Source organism: Peromyscus eremicus, chromosome 8b (assembly GCF_949786415.1).
Source record: "Peromyscus eremicus chromosome 8b, PerEre_H2_v1, whole genome shotgun sequence".
Classification (NCBI taxonomy): Eukaryota; Metazoa; Chordata; class Mammalia; order Rodentia; family Cricetidae; genus Peromyscus; species Peromyscus eremicus.
The window spans coordinates 35,020,065-35,036,516 of NC_081424.1; the positions used below are offsets into that span (position 1 = coordinate 35,020,065).

The 16,452-nt window shown below is 37.3% G+C and overlaps 1 protein-coding gene across 4 annotated transcripts in view; it reads right to left on the reverse strand.

The window, feature by feature from the left end:
* Positions 1-16,452, reverse strand: part of Ahi1 (Abelson helper integration site 1) — a 150,308-nt gene that overhangs the window by 46,217 nt on the left and 87,639 nt on the right. For all 4 annotated transcript variants that reach the window (XM_059272672.1, XM_059272670.1, XM_059272671.1 and 1 more), the window contains one exon: positions 3,513-3,571. In XM_059272672.1, coding sequence (XP_059128655.1) covers positions 3,513-3,571 — 59 coding nt within the window. The remainder of the gene's footprint in view (positions 1-3,512; positions 3,572-16,452) is intronic.

The window sequence follows — 16,452 nt, forward strand, 5'->3', positions numbered from 1 at the left end:
AAAAGAAAATGTGTGCTCAGTAACAGGATCACTGAACAAACTAAGAGCAATGCATATTAGTAACTGTGACAGATTTGAAAGGCAGGAACTTTGCAAAATTTCAAGTCATTAATCAGAATAGGTTATATTGATATTGCTTACATTTTGCTTTATCATTTTATTGAGGAGATTAAAAAAACAAAACTCAAATCACCAAGAAACGTGTACATTTTGGCATGGCTTACTGTTTTGATGTCTTCTGCAAGTATAATAATAATATTCTGCCACAAAATATAAAAGGACATGCTATGCATACGATATATATTAAAAGGCAGGTATGCTTTAACTGTGCTCCCGAGGAACATTTATTCACAGTGGCTTGTGTTTTCTTTTTGATTTGCAAATAAGTCCTTCATTTAAAGCAAATAAAGGACTCACACCTATGCTAACTTAACTATTAACTAACTTTTACACCTGCCTTTCAGACAAGGTTCAGACAAGGACCTCTGAAAGCTCTGAGGCTGATAATTTGTCCTTAACTTGCCATAGGCTATCAGCAGGTGCAGAGGCTTGTCTTTAAAGGATATAATCTAATTATTTTCATATAATCTACTAATGTGATAATCTAATTTTCATATAATCTACAAATATGCCGTGTGTGCTTTTTAGTATAGTGTTCAAGTGAATACTGCTCAGCAAAAAAGTCAACAAGAAAGTTACAGTTTTACTCATCAAATCAGAACTGGGACACTAGGTACATATAAAATAAAGTCTATAATGTACAAGCAAGCTGAACAGGTTAGTTTTACAAAAGAATATTAGGCTAATGTCCAATAACCTGCCTAAGACTCTGCCAGAAGGCAGAGATGGTCAACTTCTATCACATTTGTAAAAATGAAAATGTTATACTACCAAATAAAGATGGGACTGCACAGAGACAATTGAGAGATAGTTTAGATCAGTACACTTAAGAAATTCATCTCTTTTTTTGTTTCTTGAAAAAATAACTTGGAAATGTACTCTTGGGTACAGACAAAATTAGGAACTCAGCATGGGAGGGCTGGGAGTGTAGCTCAGCACTAGAGCACTTGCCTAACGTGTAGGGCCACAGATTGAATCCTCACTTCTAAAACGAGAAAACACAAAACAGCAGCTCAGCACACAAAATAACAAGGGAGGTTTGATTCATTTTCACGCAGGGCATCAATCCATTCAGGCACAGCCTTCAACTTTTAAAGGTAGTGCAAAACCAGGGTATTACGTATGCCAAAGATAAACAACAAGCCTCCCGCAACAACTCCCAACAAAGTTCATGTAACAAGTGAAAATAAAAAAAAGCAAATGAGTCAATTGAAAAGAGGGCTAGGCAATGTCGAACAAAGGCACAGAGGTGGTTTTGTTTTCAGGCTAATCTGTATTTACTTACGTGACACAACATTACTGTGTTTAAGAAGCACAATCATCCCATAACCATATATTTAACTGAAAACTTTTCAGATTCCACCTGGGACTACGGAAAAGCACATCATTCCCTGGAACAGAGGCTTGAGAAATCTCAGTTACTCGCTGACCTCACTTGCTAAATAGTTACACCAAATAGCACTCTACAAGGCACGGGCTGTTTGCTGGGGCACTAGGAGGAAGAGGAAAGAAAGAACGGTAATGGGTAGGAACGATGGGCACTGAGTTTCTAGACAAGATGGAATTGCGGGCCCAGCACCAGCCATTCACAAATCTTGGGCGATTCCCTTTCTATTTGGTTTTTGGGCACAAAAGAGCGGCTTAATGCATGGGCTCTCTTCTGGACAAAGAAATACAAGGTTTGGATTGACAAATATCTTGTCTTGATAATTTTTAAGGACTGATTCCCTTATTTTTTCAATAAACATGTTGGTTTCTTAAATAATTAAAGAGCTCAAGGAAAAAAGCTACATAGAACTATACTTCTGTGAAAATCAGACTTAATCTATCCTGAAAATCCCCAGATAGTGAACAGACTTGTGATTCTGTGGGGAAGGGCCAAGACTGTCGACAGGCTAAAGGACTGCAGAGGCAGGCAAGACATTCCAGTTTGTAGCAAAGGAACACCAGAGCAGCTGGTCCTACCTCAGAAGAACCTATAAGAAGAGAGCTGGGTGATAAATATGAGACTGGTAAAAATGTGTTGATTGTACGGGTAAAAATGGTATGATCACTTCATGATCCAGCCAGGAGAGCCGACTCCTAAAACAACACTGGAGCACTATACACATGAGACTCAGCTCCTAACTCAGGGTTCTTCTGGGGTCATTACCGTGTTCTCATAAGTAGTAATAACATCCCTGCTCTTGATTCCATGTGGATTAGGTTCCAATACTCCATCAGTTAATAACAGAGATTCATCTACCACCATCCCAGAAACTAGACAACAAGAAAGCTGATGGGTTGCACTTTTCAGGGTCCTAGAATCTATAGATTAACCAGAACTGTGACTAAGGTGCTATAGGAATGCCTGTAAGAGTAAAACAAATTTCAAGAGTACATTATTCAAATACATTAAAAATAAGAAATTTCCTTAATTAAGCTTCTAATTTTGGTAATGAATAAAACTTACAAAATGTTGTGGCTACTCTGTTAGTGTACTTACTAAGGGAAGCTGGAACAACCCTACAGCTGAATGTTTTTATGGTTATGTTGCTGACTAACATGTCATACATACCATACCTTAAATGATAGAACACATTAAACTAATCAAATAGAAAATGAAGCCCATTTTCTAGGGAGGCAATTATTACAAGAAAATATCCAAATGCAGTTCAACATTGTTGTTATTTCATTTAAATTTATGATATATTTCTCGCAATAGAAACTAGTAAGGTATTTGAAGAGCTTGGAAGACTTATATAAAGGATGAGAAGATTATGTTGAAGGGAAGTAGATGTATTCTAGATTGCATCATCTTATGAAAATTTCAGCTGGAAGCTAGTTACTTATACACACATGTTCAGAAACTAAAAGAAAATACCATTCTATGTATATTACTATAATAAATAGTATAATTAAATGCCTTTTGTTATCTAGTACTAACAGAAAAGGGATAAAAGGCAAAACTTACTCCTACAATAGAAAGTAAAATAACTTTTAAGAGAAATGAAGCATTAGAGAATTCTTTTACTATTATAAAACATCCACTCTAAAATCATACTATTCCAGAAAATAATTCATTTTAAATGCAAATATCATATTATATATTTACATTATTAAAAGTATAAATTACTTCAGTTTAAAATATGAACAAGTGGCTGTAAAAGATTGTATCTTATTTTCCTATATTTTGGCAAAAATTAGGTTTTCTTTAATTGGAAACATGAAGTTAATTTTCTTGTAAGGCTATAACTTTGGAAAAGAGAAGTTAAAAGAGTTTTCAACAATGGTGTCATCAATCAGCACCATTTTGTAATTTTTACCAGCTTTAACAATTGAGAGAGAGAGAGAGAGAGAGAGAGAGAGAGAGAGAGAGAGAGAGAGAGAGAGAGAGACTGAGACTCCCTTACCGTTGGCGGTGCATCTACTTGTTGGTGGATGCAAGGCCTTCTTTCTATGCTGATGTATGCTGTGGAGAGGAAAGAACCGCATTTGGTTATTATGCCCATTTTATTTTGAAAACATCACGGAGTTTATAAAAAAAAAAAAGAAAGAAATGCTCCTCAGAAGGCAGGATCCATCCAAATTGTCACAGATTCTTTGGTCAGGAACAGCTGGGGAGGTTGGCTAACTAAGACACACAATTTAAGGTCAGCTAAGCCTTTTTTTCCCATTCAGATGGCATCTAGCTACAGTTGACGATGTATTCCTATCCTGCTCTAAGCACAAAAATTCCACCATTATCTGTCTCGGCTGCAATTCTTCCGGAAAAGTTTTATTTCTGACTTGAGGTCATTAGATTTATAATGTAACACCATAAAAGCTGTGAAAGAATCAGTGCTTCCTTATTTTCTCAAAAGAATAAATAAATCCATTTGGATTTCTCTTTGATGTGACTTCCTGCTGTGATATATTCTGTTATTTATTAAATCACCATAGGATGTCAGAAAGTTCTGCTTTCTCTCTCTACAATGGTAACAATATGGGCTAATCTTGAGAATTTCCCTTTTATCAGACGTGGATTTATCTTTTTGTTCTCCGTGTCCTTTATTACATTTCTTTGTTATAAGTATCCTGTAAAGTATATAACATCCCGCATCTGAGCTGTAAGACACTAGTTCAAATGTCAGACATGAGCTAAAAATGAACACAGGTGTGGGTCTAATTTACTTTGTAGTATCTGTCCAGCAGCAAACATGTGAGTTAATATTGTAACAGTTTACTAGAATAGTTTTGTTCAAATAATGCTAATGGCTGACACACAATGTTGGAGGCAAGAACTGTAATGTCTACTAAGAGTAATTAGCAAAATCCCAGTTGAAGCAAAATGTTAAGTTCCTCTGTTTTGAACGTACTTACCTGATTTTCCTTAAAGTAAAAAGGGTAAAGTGATCAAGACAGAACTATAGCTTTATATCACTTTGAAATAATAGCTTTAAAATAAAACACAATATATTTAGGAATACAGCTTTGCTTCATTTAAATACTATTTTTCAAGAGCTGAGTATGGTGATACTTGTAATCTCAGCACCGAGGAAGCTGCAGGTGTCTGTCACAGCCCTCAGAGGCAGGAGAATTACAAATTTGATGCAGTCCTAACAATTCAGTAAATCCTAGTCACAAAACGAAACAAAGCCTCCAAGCAATACAAAAACAATCCCTCCCACATTTTCAGTACCCACTGTTTGCCAATAGCATATGAAGTACTTTTGAGCCTTGGTCCAACCAACTGATATTTACTGAGTGGCTCTCTGGTACTCAGAGATAAAAGATGAAATAGTGTAATTAAACAGAACTGTTCTGTACTGAAAAAAAAATGTAGAGCAAATGAAGCAGGGTTTTCCCTTAAGTGTAAAGTCTTTAAGGTAACTCTGAGGAAAGACATTGATTCACAGATTAATCTTATCTTTGAATTAAAAAAAAGGACAAATAAAAATTGGAAAATATTTAAACAATTTTGGTTCTTGTCAATTTCTGTTGTCTCTGACATCTTCTAACTTTCCTACTGCAATCAGTAAGAGTGTGGTATGGCTCATTTGCTTTCAAATGAGAGTGGTCTTGTTTAGTTAGAAATGAAAAGTAATTTAAAAGGATAAGAACAAAATAAAGCATTTCCCTTATTTACATTCAATTACAGTTACCAGAAACTTTCTACAATTGATAAAAACATTCAACAATGTATCAGAAAACAAAATTAACACAGAAAAATCCGTAGTTTTCATAGATACAAATGACAAATACACCAAGAAAGAAGTCAAGGAAACAATACCATTCACAATAGCCTCAACAACAATAAACAAACAAACACAAAAAAACCCAAAGCAAAACAAAACCCAACAACAAAAAACAAAATGAACAAAAACTTGAAATAAATTTAACCAAATAAGTGAAAGATATGTATAGTGAAAATTTTAAGACACCGAAGAAAGAAACTGAAGACGATACCAGAAGATGGAAAGACCTCCCATGCTCATGGATTGACAGGATTACTACTGTGAAAATGGCCACCCTACCAAAAACAATCTACAGGTTCAGTGCCATCCTCATCAAAATTCTTCACATAAATTGAAAAAAATCTTTCATATGGAACTACAAAAGATCTGATATTCTGACTCTGGTAGCGGAGAAAGGAGGAAATATGCTTGAACTCATTGGCGTAAGAGTTTTCTGAACAGGAAGGGCCCTGATAGTTTAGGCATTACAATCAACAATTAATAAATGGAACCTCATGAAATTAAAATTTCTATGTAGAAAAGGATACCATCAGTCAGGAAGAGAGGCAGATTTCAGAATGGGGAAAAAAATCTTTATCAGCAACACAGAGGGTTAATATTTAGAATATATACAGAATTGGGGAAAAAAAAAACAAGAACAAGAAAACAACCCAATTAAAAATAGGGCACAGAACTAAACAGTTTTCAAAAAATGAAATACAAATGACCAAGAAACAGTTAAAAATGTTCAACATCCTCAGGTATCAAGGAATTGTAAATTAAAACTTCTTTGAGATTTCATCTTACCCTAGTCAGATTGGCTAAGGTGAAGGAGGAGGAGGAGGAGGAGGAGGAGGAGGAGGAGGAGGAGGAGGAGGAGGGAAAAACAAATGGTGGTATGGATGTTATGGATGATGGATGTGGGAAGGGGAGAATACTGGTTTGCTGGTAAACTGGCACATTCACGATAGAAATCAGTGTGGAGGTTTCTCAAAAACATAAAAACAAATCTACCTTATGGTCCAGTTATAGCACTCTTGGGAATATACTCCAAGTACTCCATATCCTGCTCTAGAGTTACTGCTCATCCACGTTCATTGCTGCTTTATTCACAAGAACAGGGAATGGAAACAGCCTAATCATGTGGTATACTATAGATTACACATGATTACACACATGTAATACTAGTCAGCTATTAAGAAAAATGAAATTTTTAAGTAAGTGGATGGAGCTTGAGACAATCATTCTGAGGGAGGTGCCACAGAAAGACAAACTTCACACTTTTTCTCATCTGTAGATGTTAGCTTTGAAGCTTCAGGTAGGTGTGTGCCATTTGGAATATCCATAGAGACCAGAAAATTAAGGAGCCATGATGGAGGGGCTTTAAAGAAAAAGGAGACAGAAAAGACTATTATAAAGGGGTAAAAGAGATGAATGGAACAGGAAGAGTTATACTGGGGTTTGGGAGTGCAGGGTAGGGTAGAGGAGGGAGCATGGGAAGGGGCACACCAAAGACTTAAAAAAAAAATACATGGAGAGAGAGAGAGAGAGAGAGAGAGAGAGAGAGAGAGAGAGAGAGAGAGAGAGAGAGAGAGAAAATGAGCTACCCTACAACAGGCACCGTGCCCCTATTAGACATCACAATATAACAAGTAAGAAGCCCAGAGCCAGAAACCAGTTTCTTCTTTTGGAATTGTTGGCCAGCAAGGTCCTACAGACCCCCTAAGCATCACAGACTATTGACACACTGCTCTTGGTTACCCTCTAGAACTTTACTGCAAGACACAATTGCTGAAGATACCACATATTTTGTGTCACAGGAACATAGCATAATCAAGCTGGTACTGACCAGTTTTCATAGTGCTGGAAGTTGCTAAGCAAGGCACCAGTGGAGAAAAGTAACTGTCAATCACACCCAGCTGTGAAGCCTGAGAGCTAGACCAATGATGGGCCTGGCAAGACCCGCCCACAGGTGCAACAGTGGTACAAACATCATGGGGGTAACTGACCACTCTGATCGGATTTCCCTTCACAAGAATATATCTGTACCTGGCACCGTTATCAGGCTATGAACCTATGGCTTGACAGGTCATAGGTTCTAGGGGGGAACCTACTATTACTATTTGCTAAATGGACATAGTATTACACCAACTTCTAAAGACTTACCATTGTACTCATAGATTAAAGCATCTCTCAACCATCATCAGAGAAGCTTATGGAGTTTAAGCCTTGCAGTTTATGTTTGTGATGATTTAAATGAGAATTACGCCATAGACTCATTTGTTTTGATACTTGGCTCCCAGTTGGTAGAATTGTTTGGGAAACCTTACAGGTGATGGCCTTGTTGAAGGGTGTGTGTCACTTGGGGGTGAAGTCTGAGGTTCCAAAAGTCCATGTCATTCCAAGTGTCTCTCTGTCTCTGCCTCTCTCACTGCCTTATGGTTTGTTGTTTCATTAGTGAGCTCTAAGCTGCTGCTCCAGTGCCATGCCGGCCTGCTGTCATGGTCCCTGCCATGGTGATCATGGACTCTAACGATGCTCTGCCCTGTGAGGAACACACACACACACACACACACACACACACACATACACACACACACACACACACACACACACACACACACAGTGCAAAGGTCACTGTAGAAGAGAGGAGAGGAAAAAGTCTAAAAATTAGAGGTGGTGGATAACTACAAGGAAATACTAACTTCTCATACACCAGTGCAGCTTCACACACAAACTCAAAAGGAAAAAAAAAAGGAACCAATATATTTCACCAAAGAACACAAACCAATGAAGTAGGAGGGAATGGTTACTTTGGAAAAGCAGCATGTTGTATCCCTCACCAGGACAATTAATTGAGAATAGATGCCAAAACTACTAGGAAGTCTATTGGGAAGAGGGCATTCACATGACCTATAGAACACACAGTAATCGAAACAGGGCCATTGTATTTTCATAATGGAGAGATCTGGTGTCCACCTCCTTAATCAAAGGCTAAACTTAGCAAGGCCTGCAGTGGGACATCCTGACAACACATGACATTTGATAAGATGTAAAAAAGTGATTATCACTCATAGTATTGACACAGGTTTTGCCAGAATAAAACCACAATGAAATAGATAAATTTAAAACACTGATATTTCATAAGACAATTAGCCTAGCCAGTTGATTGAAACTGATACTAATATAACTGATGTTAAAATAACATAACCATCAATGAAAATATGAATCTTGATTGAGTGCTAGAGATACAGAGATTGCTCAAGGCATTTGTGGTATAATTAGGGCTACCTGAATGTGAGCATTTATTAGATGGTTTTATATAACCAGTATTACTTTTCATGTATGATAATGGTCCTGTGGTTACACAGTAAAGTCCTTAGTTTCATCAATAGTTTCCAGAAAGAAGAGCAGATATCATAAATTTATAGCACTATTTTAGTTTTTGTCTCCACATTTATCAACCCCATGCCTACAATGACAAACATGTCAAATATGCATGAATGAATAAACAGTCATTATACTACGTATTATATTTATTCGGTGACTGACTTGCTCAAATGTAATATTTGGTGATGAAGATATGGCTCAGGGGTTAAGACCCCTGACTGCTCTTCAAGTTAACACTGGTTCAATTTCATGAACCCACAAAAACACTCCAAACTGTCTGTGACTCTAGTTCCAGGAGATTCAGTGCCCCCTTCTGGCCTCCATGGGCACTGCACACACATGGTACACAGACACATACACATGCAGGTAAAACACTCATACACATAAAATACAAAATAAAACTAAAAAATATTCTAGTTATATTTACTGCAATGTAGTAATTTTCACCAGACCAGAGGGACAAGTTATTTATAATCCTCTCATCAGTTTTGTTGCTTTATATTTAGTAAAAACCATGTTTGTTGGCTCAGTGGTTGAGAACACTGGCTGCTCTTCCAGAGGACCTGAGTTTCATTCTCAGCACCCACATCATGGCTCACAACCATCTGTAACTCCACCTCCAGGGAATCCAACACTAAGCTGAGGCAGGACCAAGCTCCTCCCCGCAGCATTAAGGCTGAGGGAGGCATCCTACCATAAGGAATAGGTTTTAAAAAGCCAGCTCATGGGCCAGGGACAGATCCTGGTCCCAATGTTAGGAGCACCACAAACAGGCCAAGTTACACAACTGTCACACAATGCAGAGGGCCTAGTTCGGTCCCATGTAGGCTCCCTAGCTGTTGGGCTAGAGTCTGTGAGCTCCCACAAGCTCGGGTCAGCTGTCTCCGTGGGTTTCCCCGCCAGGATAAAGTTATACACTTAATCAGATTTATTCTCTTCTTGTGTCCCCACAGTGTTGAATGCCTGTTCCTGTTAAACTCACTGCTGTCACAGCACTGTGACTTCTTGGCCTGCTGGATTCTCAGACTGGGAGAGCGTGAGGGCATGCTTTCATGTTCATCTATGTGTCAAGCTGAGGCCCTGCACAGAACAGACCCTCCGTAAGCACAGCCCGATGAACTGCATGGACTAATTTTTAGATGTAACTATTTCTTTTTTTAAAGCCAAGGAACAGCTTTCATTAGAGTATTTCTGCCAAAAATACAGTGTTTTTGATTCTACTTTTAAAAACTACAAGAACTGTGCAAAAGTCATTTTTAAATGGACTCCTTATGAAGATATATTAAGCACTTTTCAGAGAAATGCCATCGCAATGAGCACACAGTCTCCTTATGAAGCGTCTGTGGCACAAACCTTCCACTTTATTTAAAACACTGACCAGTCACTCGATGTAGTCATTTGTAAGTTTCACTCTTTCTCACCAGCCTGGCTCGCAGACTGCTAGGCAAGCTGCTGACTAAGAACACCCCAAAGGGCCATTCTTTACATTTCATTCATTTTTTTTTCATTCAAGGAAACAGCTTCCTGAGAACGTCCGCTTCAAATTCTGGAAAATACAGATCAACATTGCCTTGACCTTGAGGTCTCTATCCTTACCAGAAGGTCTGGCTCCTAACCCAATTTCCATTGTTAGTTGATTACTTTCAATACTGCTGGATATTCACTTCCAGAAAACATTACCAGTAACTTTTATGATATCATAGATACTCACTACTCAACCCGAACTGACTAAACCACAAAATGCAAAAGCATGCACTTAAGCTCTTTCAGGGAAGCCTTGGGACTATTTCAGTACAGATTTAGTGGATGGCAGCCTGAGTCAGAGTAAATGGGACCTTAATGTAGACAGTTCTTTTCCTACCAGAGCTTGTAGCAGATACATCTTCAGATGCTTAAAAACCAAACTTTATTCTCTCATGGCTCTAATTAAGAATTACCTTGAGTCATAGTAACTTACAAAGGAAACAACAACTATTATTTATGTCATAGATTATATTTTATTTTCTCCCTTGTTAAGGGGGAAGCATGAAGAGCTGTTTACTTGGTTACAGAAATGCCCACTCTGATTAGTAAAGAAAATTACTATTAAAATATTATTTAAAAATTGTAGAATCATAGAATGGTTGCGACAAGCACCACTATGAAACACGTGACGGCACCAGAGGTTTATAACTAGAAGGGGTGAGGTCTCCAGGCACTGGTTATAACAGAAGATGAATCACCGTAGTACCGAGCAATTAAAGAGCGGCCGAACAATGATGGTGTATTCATTTTCTTTAAAAACATGCATTTTTTTTTCTCAGAAAAAAAAAATTAAAGAAAATTTACCTGAAAATTTGAGCACTTTGAAATAAATTCTAATATCACTTTATATGCCTTATGAAATGAAAATCTTAAAAGTTGTCAATTTCTGTTTAAAACTATAAAAATAGTAAAATGCAGTTGGGTGGTTGACAGTAACCTATATTAAGACAGTAAGTGGTTTTCTTCTCCAGGTATGAAAACAAGGGTGAAATTACACCTGGTCAAAATAATTCAGTCATTTCAATGGTCCCCCCCCCCCCACACACACTTGCTTTCCTTTAGTCCTCAAGTTGAGTAAACTGATTGCCTACATCTTTCTCTCCCTGCAGGCATTGCGCCGACTTACAAAGATAAGCACTTGGCAATGGCGTGAATTATTCAGTCTTCTACTCTGGAATGATAGAACAGAACATGCTTTTGCCGTGAAATGTTTTAGTCAGTACTCCTAAAAAAGCTCATTTGGAAATAATACATATGTACCAGAGGAATAAGAATTTTAACAAAGGAGATTCACTAAAGTTTAAGTCTTTAGATACAGTGCTTTCCCTTTTGAAAATTTAGTGGTAAGTTAGAAAACTTTAAAAGGAGGTTCACTCATTAGAGTAATTCTGAATGTAGTCACACACCATACTTTTGTACCTTCTACTATAGTGGAAGCCACATATGTTTTGGTATTAACTCTTTCTATCTGCAATAGACACTCTGGGTAAACACTAGTTTTTCATCACAAGGTGAAGAAGGCCACTCAAGCATAAATAATGGAATATGTATCTGAATTCTCTTGATTTAGTGTTACTAGAATCTCATGCATTGACTTAAATAAGAAAAGTAAGAAATACATAGAATCTCTATGCAAGTCATTCAGCATGCTTTTTGTTATTTTTGAAACAAGGTCCTGGACACAGACCAGGCTGGCTTCAAACTCCATATGCAGCCAAGGCTAACCTTCAATCTTTTTGTCTCAGCCTCCTGAGGACAGAATTTACAAACACATGTCACCATGCCTGGCAGCAAAATTTCTTTTAAAAAACCTTGTCAAAATAAAGGATTCTAAACCACCAACTAAGGAAGTTTGTTATTAAAAGCATTACTCATATTCAATTAAAAACCAATAATTCTTAAACAAATGATTTACTTGGGGTCAGAAAATGAAGCCTTAAATAGAAGTAGATTAATAGAACTGAATTCTGTATGATATCTACAGGTCACATATAGTTTTAAATTAAAGTTTGAGTTCCTAAGTCATGCTACCTACATTTCAGGTACTCAACAGTCACACGAGTCTTGGGGCTACTATAAAGGACTATGCACATTTGGAGTTTAGGAAAGATGTCTAGGCTGAGTATAAAACATTAGACAGTCAGCTGGGCAGCAGTGGCATACGCCTTTAGTCCCAGCACTCGGGAGGCAGAGCCTGGAGGATCTCTGTGAGTTCGAGGCTAGCCTGGTCTACAAAGCAAGATCCAGGACAAGCACCAAAACTACACAGAGAAGCCCTGTCTGGAAAACAAAAACAAAAATGAAAACAAAAACATTAGGCAGTCATTGGTATCTGACTTTGATTTAAAGTCATGCAGCTCCCAAGGATGCTAGCATATTCAGGGAATAAAAGAGAGTTGAACTATGGAGGAATAGTCTATTGAGACCTGTCAGGAACCAGGAAGCATCTAGCATAAGGAAATAAAGAGGACAGACTTACAAGATAAGAGAAAACCAAGAGAGTGTGGTGTCCAGGACACCATGCATTAAGAAGTAACCAAATGTATCAAACACTGATGATGGGTCAAGTAAGATAAGGGTGTGGAACTGGGCTCTGGGAAGAGCAGCACCAGGGCTGCTGTTGAGCTTAAAAAGAACAGATTAGAAAAATCAAACTTTTAACAATGCAAAATAACTAGAAAGCTCTGCCTACAAACTTTCTGTGGGAGTGTGTGCTGCAGTTGGTATGAACGCTATCCTGGTTACAATAAAAACCAATGAACATGTAACCAGCATATCTGGTGGAAGTCAAACTAAATAAAACCAGGAACAATAAATACAGATTCAAAGGTAAAAACGTTTTTAAGCCAAACAGGCTGCCAGTCCCAAATAACAGGGGTGTCGCCCAGCATTAACCACAGGCCAGGAGAGGAATCAGTCTCCCAAAGTAACACTGGGAAGAGCAAAGGCTTCTAGAGACGAGACCCTGTCCCAGGTGTTCTCATTTTCTCAGTAATCCTGACATTCTTTCCCCGTTTAGCCTAAATATAAATTGCACATTATCTGTCCTACCTACAAATAGAAAATTTTAATAGATGTGCATGGGCAAATGAACTAGTGAAATTACAGTTCTTCACACAGTGGAAGAGGTAAGTCATATTTCTAACTACTCCCTCATCTGAAGATACAAACAACAAATAAAAGCCAGTGGCATGAAGTAAGACACAGAACACACAATACACCAATACAGATGAAAACAGAGACCAGAACTTTGAAAGACAGGGGGATGGAATGATACCCACAACACATGACGACTGGAGAGGTCATCACAGACAGAAAAGGGGGCAACCCATCAATTGAGAGAGAGTTAGAACAAGGCAATGAGAGAACTCTGGGGGAGACTAATTATACAAAGGGTGGGATATGTCAAAGATGAGCCCCAAGTTTTCACCAGGAAGAATGGCACCACGGGGTAAACCACAGACACCTCTCTCAGGACCCTACACTCAAGGCAACATGACGCTCTGTCACATTCATGGAAACCAATTAGCATATATATCTTGCTACACATATGTGAGGATGAACATTTTGTGTCAGATTAGATTTTATATTTATTTCAGTCACATATATAATAGCTCTGTTCAACTTTTCCTAATCTTTACAATTTTACATTCAAACTTTCTATAAAATGATGTTATAGGCAGATAACTTCACAAATCTTCAGAATTTAAATAGCACAAATTAAGAAATAATTAACACATCAACTAGAAAGCTTTGGAAAAGGTAAATATCAGAGTATCATTAAAATATGAATTCATACTTGGGTTATGTTAGGGTTACATAGTTTTTATATTCATGAGAAAAGACCTTATTTAAAATTTTCCTACAGTTTAAAATTTCCAGTTGCATGCTTTTATTTTTCATTGGCAATCAGTATACCAACTGGGCAAATACTGCAATATACTATGAATGCTTCTGAACAGGAAAAAAAAAAAAAAACGTGTCAGCACACAAAGAAGTGTCTGAGAAGTCAGAGTTTAGAGCAAATTTCCTATTTTGAACAGATGGGGGCAAGGTTGAAATGGAGGCTAAATCTGAATACTTAACTAGGAGATTAACACCAATCACCTGATACTTAAGAGCAATGGTCTTCTGGGGAGTGCAACAGTAACTCACACCTTTAATATACAGATCAAGCACAAGTTTCACAGGTTCCAAATACAAAGACAAAAAGTTAATAAATGGAGTCTCAGTTTGTGGATGGGAACATAAATAATGATGTGTTAAAGGACAGATCCAAGCAATTAAGATCTGCTCAGTGATTAGAAAAATCCAAATATGAAATGCATCCCATCCTAGGACATTTTGTGCTGATTGGTGATTAGAGAAAGGATAAAGAATGACTTAAACTATTAGCTTTGGAAGTAATTCTTGATCTCTAGTAGATTTGAGGGATAATTAAGAAGTCATGACCAAGTGTCTGTCAGATTAATATTCATCCTGGCTTTTTAAAATAACTTTAAACATTATGCTAGTTACTGAATAAGCTACTATTGTTGAATTAATGCTAGAAAATTAAAATAGTATCTTCTACATTTGGCTACTTAATCATTTTAAAAGTGATTTCACATTGCATGCTACCATATTAGATTTCTAAAATCTTCATTAAAAACCAAGAAAATTAGGCACAATAACCTCCACTTCATATATGAAAATCTTTACAGGTTGTTCCCACTCCTCAGCTTTGAAGCTCCTCTCTTTTTAATATGTACTAATTTTTAAAAGACTCTGTTCATAAATTACTGAATATTTAAATTCCTTCTTAACTTGACCTGGGCCTCTAAGTCTATGTCCCTTACTGAACTACATTCATCTGCTTTTTTTAATGTTTCTAACAACAACAGCAACAAGAAACTGCTGATTCTTTGAAAGCAAGGTCTAAAAAATAATTTATTTTCAGGTGTGGGGAATCAAATCCAGGGCCTCAAGCATGCAGGCCACGTACTGTCAACCACTGGGTCGTCCCAGCTTTTTAAGTTTTACTCTCACCAATCAGTGCCAGCATACTGTCTGGCCAACTGTATGCTGTTTAGAAGAAGGTAAAATCGTTAAGTGACTTGCTGAGCAACAAAGGCAGAACTGGAAAAGTCATGGTAAGTCCTGATTGGAAACTGGCTCCTCTACACATTACTGCATCCCTTTGCCAGTAAATGTAACAAAATATTTTCGTAATAACAAACACCTTTCCTTCTATTTTGATGTTATCTACTATAGAAGGACACTTGCTTGAGGGCTATCAAACAGGGTTGTGTACAGCACCTCACAGTCTTCATGCTTCCTGAGATGATGTTTGGGAAGACCGTAAACTCAATGCATGTTAGCAAATGGAATGTTCGGTTTGGTGGCTACTTCATCATCTGTGGGGCAAAGTGTGGTCTTGCAAACCCATGTACTCTTAACACAGATTATGACATGTTACTTTGGTTTTTAAGGATTTTATGGTCCAAATGCCACAGTCCTAAGATGACCTAAAGCTGGCACCTAGGTAGAAAGCTGAAGTTGTAAAAATTGAGTTCTAGTGGATTAGTGCCCCCAGAGCCCTGTGTGCAGACTTTCTTCTCCACCTACCTCATTGCAATGGCCTCTGGCGGGCTTCTAAATATCCTGTACTCATCGTTTGCCCTTCAGACACATTTTACCTCCCATAATCATCACTTTAAAGAGTTTATCAGGCCAGGTCTTAAATAAGATTTCCTCCATTACTTTAGCTAGAATGCAAATTACATGATTTCAAAATGAGGATGGGGAAACCTTAGATGACCTCGTGTTATTTAATCTCTAAACATTTTGTGTATTTCAAAGTCAAAAATATATTTATGACCCTAACAATACTCTGAAGTAGGAAATGCAGGTGCATCTAGCTAGAGAGGAATGTACATTGAATTCTGAAAAGGGTTTTTTTTTTTTTTTTTTTTGGAAAATAAAGTCTTTCAACAACTACACATTAAAAAAACATTTTGACTCTTTTAAAAAACATAAAGTGCAGTTAAAGATATATGCTTACAGAAAAAATCAGTTAATTCTGTAGATTATCTTTAATCTATGAGAATTAATTAATTCTTTGCATTTATCTCACCACTGAATGGAAATTCTGGAATTTTGAAAAGTTTGAAATAAGAATTCAATAGACACTCTTTTTCAATTAACAGTTTAAAGTTCATTAAGTAACACTGACAGAAAGCTC